Genomic DNA, 7,958 nt, shown 5'->3' with positions numbered 1-7,958 from the left:
TTGAACAAATGAACTGTTACTATGGGATGGTAATATAATGCTTATATGAACACGTAAACCAGATACTCTAACAAAACTTTAAATCATTGCAATCCCTATGTTGTTTTGTCATTAACATCTACGCGATCAAACGGCCTTGTCGTGCCCCAACCCAGAGATGTGACAAGGCCGTTAAATCTCCCGAGAGGCCTCTCCCAAGATTTGCGATGTTCAAAATGTCTCACGAGATCTGATAAGATCTCTCAAGACGTCGCGATCTGAATCTTGCCCTCACTAAGCAAGATCCAGATATGCATATTTAAATTAACCATTAGGCTCATTAAATATGTCGCCACCCAATTCTACTGAGGCCTGAGAATGAATGCCCATACATGGGAGACGTCGGCATTGTGCAGTTTAGTGCTGGTCCACACAAATGTTGACCAGGCTTAACGGCACCTGAGGGGGAAATCACCCAAGCCATTGGAGACCCCTAGGTGATCGAGGGCAAGGCAGGGTGGCACCCTGCTCTCCCCCTGGCATGTTGTCAGTACCATCGTGGCACTGCCAAGGTGTCCAGGTGGTACTGCCAGGCTGGCAGGGGTACTGGGAGTGACAGGGTGACAGTGTGCCAGTGTGGCACTGCCAAGGTGTCCAGGTGCCACTGCCAGGCTGGCAGGGATACTTGGAGTGACAGGGTGCCAGTGTGCCAGTGTGCCAGTGTGGTACTTCCAAGGGCCATGACCTGAGGGGGCCCATGCCCATGAAAGGGGGTTATGGGGGGAAATGATGGGTGGGGGGGAGGTGAAGGGCAGGTTTGAAAGGGTCTCCTGAAGGTTTGGGGGGTGAAGGGTGCTGGTCCTGAGAGGGGAGGGGCCCCAAAGGCTGTCCTAAAATCGGGACCCTCAGCCACCCCATAACGGGGTGCCCTCACTTGGGAGCTGGGGGGGGGTAATGCCCATGTGTGCCCGATGTCTGAAGCAGTCGGTCTTGCTGGCGAGTTCAGCTCCCCATTGATTAAAAAATTTCTAATTGTGGGCTCGACCAGGGAGAAACTCTCCAAAAATAACTTAAGTGTGGGTAAATATCTTTTTTTTTATAATCATTATTGTCACAAGTAGGCTTACATTAACACTGCAATGAAGTTACTGTGAAAAGCCCCCAGTAACGACTTTCCGGCGCCTATTCAGGTACACAGAGGGAGAATTCAGAATGTCCAAATTACCTAACAGCACGTCTTTCGGGATTTGTGGGAGGAAACTGGAGCACCCGGAGGAAACCCACGCAGACACAGGGAGAACATGTAGACTCCGCTACATCGGCGTGGATCACACCGAAAAAGCCGGCAAGAAACACCCTGCCAAACTCGCCCAAAATGGCACTTAGAAACGTTTTCGTTAAATCACACCCAAAATGTTCTCTTTCTCCTGTAGCCTTTCAAAGAGTGAGAGCTAAATGACATAACCTATTTCTTCGAAGGTTCCAAACAAATCAACTCACCTGGTTATCTCCGAATAGATTCAGGAGCTTTACCTCAGGAGAAGGGTTTTTGATGAGGGATCTGCTATATTAAAAAAATCTCCCAATGCAGTTTTTAGAGATTCAATTAAATGAAACTGGCAGATGATGGCAGTTGAAAATATGATCAAATGTTTGCTGCATCATACACAAAGTAGTTACTGTAAATATTTGATTATGTAGAGCGGAGCGGTGACAGTGGTTAGCAATGCTGTCTCGCAGCACCAGGGACCCGAGTTCAATCCCGGCCTTGGGTGACCATGTGGAGTTTGCACCTTCTCCTCTTGCCTGCGTGGGTTTCCTCCGGGTGCTCCGGTTTCCTCCCACAGCCCAAAGATGTGTAGGTTAGGTGGATTGGCCATGCTACATTGCCCTTTTGTGTCCAAAGATGTGCAGGTTAAATGGGGTTCTGGGGATAGGGTGGGGAGTGGGCCTAGGTGGGATGCTCCTTCAGCGGGTCACCGCAGACCCGAATGGCCAAATGGCCTCCTGTACGAATGCGCAGTTTGAATTCTATCATTCTGATCGCCTTCCTATTACACGTTTCCATTGCTGGTGGTTTTAGGAAACAATATCATCAGTAAAAGTAGTTAGCCATGTGTTGGAACTACAATATTATTAAGTATAATTATTTTTTCACAATTACCGTTTCATTTTCAAATGCTTTTTGAGCTATATAGACATAATACAGGTCTTTTACTTTAAACAGTTTAAGTCTGAGTGCACATAATTGTGGCGATGTGCATCACTGTAGATACACAAGGGGTTCATGTAAATACACTACGACTAAGTAACTACTGGAAGGAGCACCAGAGATGTCATGACATTCAGACATACAGTCAATGGGTCATTACAGCAGGACACAACCAATGGGTAATCAGGACACCCAGAGGTGGCATTACCACAAGGGTCACTTCACAACCCATAAAAATGACAGGGCACACATGCTCTGCCTCTTTCCACAGACAGACATCCAGAGAGTACATCAAGGTTGATCAGCAGCATCACACCCAGCATGTGGCTTAGAACAGACTGGTTTAGTTAGACTGAGTTACTCCAGTTAGATTAGCAGGAGAGTCGAACTCATTTAAGAACTGTGTTAATAGTTCACGAAACATATTGAACTCATTACAAAGTCTGGACCTTCCTTTGTCAAAGCATACATCAAGGAAGCAGCTTATGCTACACGAAGAAGCATAACACAACAATAATGTTCTTAAGTTTCTTGCAAGTGGTTTTGGCATAACTGTTCTTCTGGGGCTTCTTTGCAGTGAAGGTGCAGAGTGCATATTATATACAACAATGTAACTTATGGCCTGAAATTTGCAATTACCCGGTCCCTTTTTTTTTCCTATCTCTCTGGATGACTTGAGCTTTATTGACATGGTAATTGGGAAATGTTGGCCACGAATTTGATACTTTTAGCAATTCACCAAAATAGGTTGATTTAATTTCACACTGTTGCCGGGCATTCAATGTATAAGCACAATAAATGGTCTTTTCCAGTACTCTAAGCAGAATTGTGTAGCCGCTTGTATAGATTTCACAGCAATTAAGCACAAAAATCCATTGTAAATTTAACAACAGTTTCTAATCATATTACAAACTTAATGGTAACTATTAAATTACAAATAAAATACAACAATAACAATGATGTCCATTTATATCGAAAATAGGAGCAGCCTGCTCTGCCATTCAGTATGATCATGAAAATGAAAAAAATGAAAATCGCTTATTGTCACAAGTAGGCTTCAAATGAAGTTACTGTGAAAAGCCCCTAGTTGCCACATTCCAGCGCCTGTTCGGGAAGGCTGTTACGAGAATCTCCACCTCAACATCGTAATCCCATGCTCTCTTCTTTAGAGTGTCGCCTCCAGAGTTCTTTTAACACAGTAAGACGTCCCAAGGTAAAAGTGTTATCACAAAAATAATGGACCCATGCCACAAAAGGAGATTTTAGACACTAATGGCTAAAAGCTTGGTCAAAGAGTTAGGTTTTAAGAAATGCCTTAAAGAAGGCAAGAAATGTTTAAAGAGGGAATTTCAGAGCTCATGCCCTTGGTAAATGAAGGCAAAGCTGGCAATAGTGGAACAATTAAAATTGCAGATGCCCAAGAGGCCACAGAGTTTGTGAAGCCTCATCGGGCTTGAGGAGGAACACAGGAACATAGGAGCAACGTAGGAACATAGAAGCATAGGAATTAGGAACAGAAATAGGCAATTCAGCCCTTCGAGCCTGCTCTGCCATTCAATCAGATCATGGCTGATCTCTTCCTGGTCTCAAATCCACCTCCTTACCTGTTCCCAATATCCCTTTATCCCATTTTTAAAAATCAGAAATATATCTATCTCCTTCTTGAAACCATTTAATGGCTTAGATTCCATTGCAGTTTGCAGCAATGAGTTCCACAAATTCACCACCCTCTGTGAGAAGTAGTTCCTCCTCATCTCAGTTCTAAATCTACCATCTCTCAGCCTATATCCATGACCTCTCATTCTAGATTGCCCCACAAGCGGGAACACTTGGTCTACATTTAGCTTATCAATCCTATTTAGTATTTTATATACTTCAATCAGGTCGCGTCTAATCCTTCTAGACTCCAGTGAGTATGAGCCCAAACTGTTTAATCTCTCCTCATACGTCAGCCCTTTCATTCAAGGAATCAATCTGGTGAACCTGCTCTGAACTGCCTCCAATGCCACCACATACTTCCTCAAATAAGGAGAGCAAAACTGGACACAATACTCCAGATGTGGTCCCACCAACACCCTATACGATTGCAACACTTCTCTACTTTTATACTCCAGTCCTTTTGCCAACATTCCATTTGTCTTTTTAATTACATGCTGTACTTGCGTACCGACTTTCTGTGATTCATGAACAAAAACACCCAGATCCCTCTGCCCGTCCGCATCTTGATTTTCAGATACAGCGAAGGGGTGAGACCATCAATGGATTCGAACACAAGGATGCAAATTTTAGAATTGAACATTTTCAGACTGAGAGGTCAGCAAGAGCAGGAATGATTGGTGAATGAGACTCGGTGAATGTTAGGATATAGGCAACAGAATTTTGGATGCGTTCTAGGTGATAGAGACAGTGTTAAGGCACAAAACCTTCAGCCAGTGGAAGATAGTGGGTGGCCAGGCAAGCTTTAGAATTGGTAAGTCTAGAGATCATAAAGATATGCAGCTAATTTCTTTTTAATCTTAACATTAGTAACACTTGTGTTTTCTGGTCGGAACCTCCATTTTCTTTTCTTAAAGCAGGTATGACAGCAGAATCCGAAGGTCAGTTCTGAGAATAACTTCAGAAACTCTCCAATCCAGAGCGTAGAAATCTGCTTTCTCGAGTATATCCTTTCTGGTGATGGTGTCTGGTTTGATAGCATCATTTCTGCAGAGAAAAGATGTCAAATTGAACAACCTGATGCGGCCATCAATTCACTCGAGATATGAGTAGATGTAAACCGTGGCTTTAATCAACTTAGAACAGTGCCTGCCTGCGACTAAACCAATCCTGAGAACCGCCTACAGGTCGACTGCTCTTTATACCTCTTTTCAAGGGGAGGAGCCATGGACAGAGCCCATACATGCCCCAACATGTTCCCCTATGGATAATGCCATACAATGGCCCAGAGGAGAAGCCCACAAGGGCAACAGCATAGCCCAGATACAAATACAAGGGCAACAGCACAGATACAAATACACTGGTGGATTATTGGTATAATACATTCACCACACAGCCACTGACATCCAAGTCAGCCCTGAACTTCCCGACCATGATCCTGAAAACCCATGGCCTTTCTGCCACACTCTAACTAGAAATTGAGGAACCCGTCAGATGAAGCACATACATAGCTGATACCAGGGTATAACTTTAGATGTACTTTGGGTGTAAAGCCCCAAAAGTGGCACTGGCTGAAATACCCAACATAACCCTGCCTGCTTCCAGGATTTATTGGAGCGAGTTTGCAGGAGAGTGGGAAATTCCCACGGGCTCTGTTAGGTGAATAATTTCAATATGGAAAGCACAGAAATTAATTGGGAATTCAACCCAGCATTCTGACTTTAAACAGCCAGTGCATGGGTTTCCTGATCTGTGAGGAACTGACCAGAGTGAATAAGGGTTAAGTCATTGAACAATGAAACTGACAGGCTAGACAGCCTTTGATCAGTGAAACTGCATAGCTGCTGTCCTGCCAATGTGAAAGAGTTCTTCTCACAGCATTTATTCTGAGAGCCCATTTCACTCCGACACAAGTGATTTCCAACTTTATGGAAGTCATTTTGCTGACCTTTGACTTCAGTCACTTAGACTTTCCTGCTGTCCCCTTTCTTTCCAGCATGAGAGCAACTTGGGCAGCTATAGCGCGGTCCTCAAGAAACAACAGGAATAGTCATACCAACACTAAAAGCACCAGCAGCAGAAGGGGTAGCAATATGCTGGTCCACATGACAGAAGATATAGACACACAACTCCAACTTAAAGGAGGCAAATGTCCCTCGCAGATGGCATGCAGGTGGAAGATCAGCTGCCTGAACATAATAGAGCAACAGCGTTTCAGGTCAGGCCCTCAGAGTAGGTCATAAGGACGTACTAGCATAGGACTCAGGTGCAGTAGTAGGCCATTCAGCCCTTTGAGCTTGCTCTGCCATTCAGTAAGATCATGGCTGATCTGGTTAATATGATATACTTACATATATATCTAGTGATATAATTTGCTGGTATCTTCAGCCTCCTAGAACAAGACCTCCTTCAAAGAGGATCAGGTGGGCATGCATTGCCATTGGCTGTCAAGGTCAATAGAGCCCTGAATTCCTTTGCCTCTGATCTAGGATCTGTCTGTGGCATCTACAGGATCTCACATTCTGCTGCTCGCAAGTAGTCTCCCCAGTTACTCATGCCTTGTTATCCAAGGCCATCGCTGATGGACTTTGCCATGGATGAGGCCAGTCAAACACAGAGAGCTGTCAGCTTTACTGTGGTGGTTGGCTTCTCACAGCTGTAAGGAATCATTGAAGATAAGAGCACACTACGGATGCTGGAATCTTAAACATAAACAGAAAATACTGGAAAATCGCAGCAGGTGACCAGCTTTGACAAAGTGTCATTCAGACTCAAAACATTAGCTCCCTTTTCTCTCCACAGATGCTGTCAGACCGGCTAAGATTGCCCAGTATTTTCTGTTTTTGTAAGGAATCATCGACTGTATGCTTGCGGCAATCAATGAGCCCTCAGGTCAGCTGAAAACCTTCATCTGTTGCAAGGGATTTCTTTTACTCAATATTGCTCATTTGTGACCACCAGAAGATTACCATGCATGTCTGTGCAAAAATTCAACCATTCTGCAGCAGTCACATCTTCCACAGATTTTCGCACCTCCACACAGTGTTAGCAGGTCCCCCCTCGTTGATAAGAGCTGCCCTCGGACGATCCAGCTGCTAACTCCTGCAAGGATTCCTTTCACTGACAGCAGAGAGGGAGAAGACAAGCACCTGACCACAAGGACAATCAGAGATCGAAACATTAGGTGGCTGAAGATGTGCTTCCGGTTCAGTGACAGATCTGGAAGCACCCTTCAGTGTTCCTAACAAGGATATCCAGAATGGTTGCGGTCAGCGCTGCCTGCACAACATCACACTACAGAGGGAAGTGGATTAGCAGGAAGAAGAAGATGCAGACTAATATGCATCCAAGGAGCAGGAGGTGCCAGATGTGGCCATGGTAACTATAGTTGTTCATCCGACTGCCAGGGAAACACAGAATTGACTTACGCAGGCATGTTTCAGGTATTCTGAGAGTGTGAGGCCATAGGTCATATAGTAGTGCAATCATCAAACTCCATCTCGAACACAAAACATTCCCACACACAAAAATCCAAATGTTACATTCGCACCCTTTCAACTGCCAACCAGGTAATACTATTCTCTGGAAGGCTGCTTTCCAAGTGGAATTCAAGATGCAATTTTGAGGCCAGGAGAATGAGGAGTTTAAATAAAGTGTTTGATTTATTGAAATAAACATAAACATGAAACCATTCACACTGCCACATACTCAAGTGATTCCCCTTATGCAGCTATTAAGTCTTTCTCATCCTTTTACTCCTACATGGCTCTTTCAGTAGAACTGGACAGAAGCAACTTATTCCTCTCCTCAGCCAGATGAAATATTCATGGCTACTGTCCTCTGGGTTTTGCAATTTGAGTAACCCACTTGCACCTGTGCAGGGGCAATCTCGGTTACCAGGGCAGGAGGCAGCATTCAGGTCTGTCAGGGGCAAGAGGTGGTGACAACAGTTGAGAGGTGGGAGCACCATGAGAAGAGTCCCCACTACCATGAGCCCTTTCTCTATCTTTCTAATCATTCCTCATGTGCACTCCCCTGCCAGCCAAGGGCTAGAGAGTGGATATGGAGCTACCCAAGCACAGATTTCCTGTATCATATGTAAACGTCCCAA

At 44.6% G+C, this 7,958-nt stretch overlaps 1 protein-coding gene across 1 annotated transcript in view; it reads right to left on the bottom strand.

Moving 5' to 3' along the window:
• Nucleotides 1-4,328: 4,328 nt before the first annotated feature.
• Nucleotides 4,329-7,958, bottom strand: part of LOC119974331 — a 58,053-nt gene continuing 54,423 nt past the window's right edge. Inside the window, exon 9 of the mRNA XM_038813102.1 lies at nt 4,329-4,894. Within this exon, the coding sequence (XP_038669030.1) occupies nt 4,759-4,894 (136 nt within the window). The 3' untranslated portion in view covers nt 4,329-4,758. The remainder of the gene's footprint in view (nt 4,895-7,958) is intronic.

The sequence above is a fragment of the Scyliorhinus canicula genome, chromosome 12, assembly GCF_902713615.1.
Source record: "Scyliorhinus canicula chromosome 12, sScyCan1.1, whole genome shotgun sequence".
Lineage (NCBI taxonomy): Eukaryota > Metazoa > Chordata > Chondrichthyes > Carcharhiniformes > Scyliorhinidae > Scyliorhinus > Scyliorhinus canicula.
This window is presented reverse-complemented; position numbering and strand designations above follow the sequence as displayed.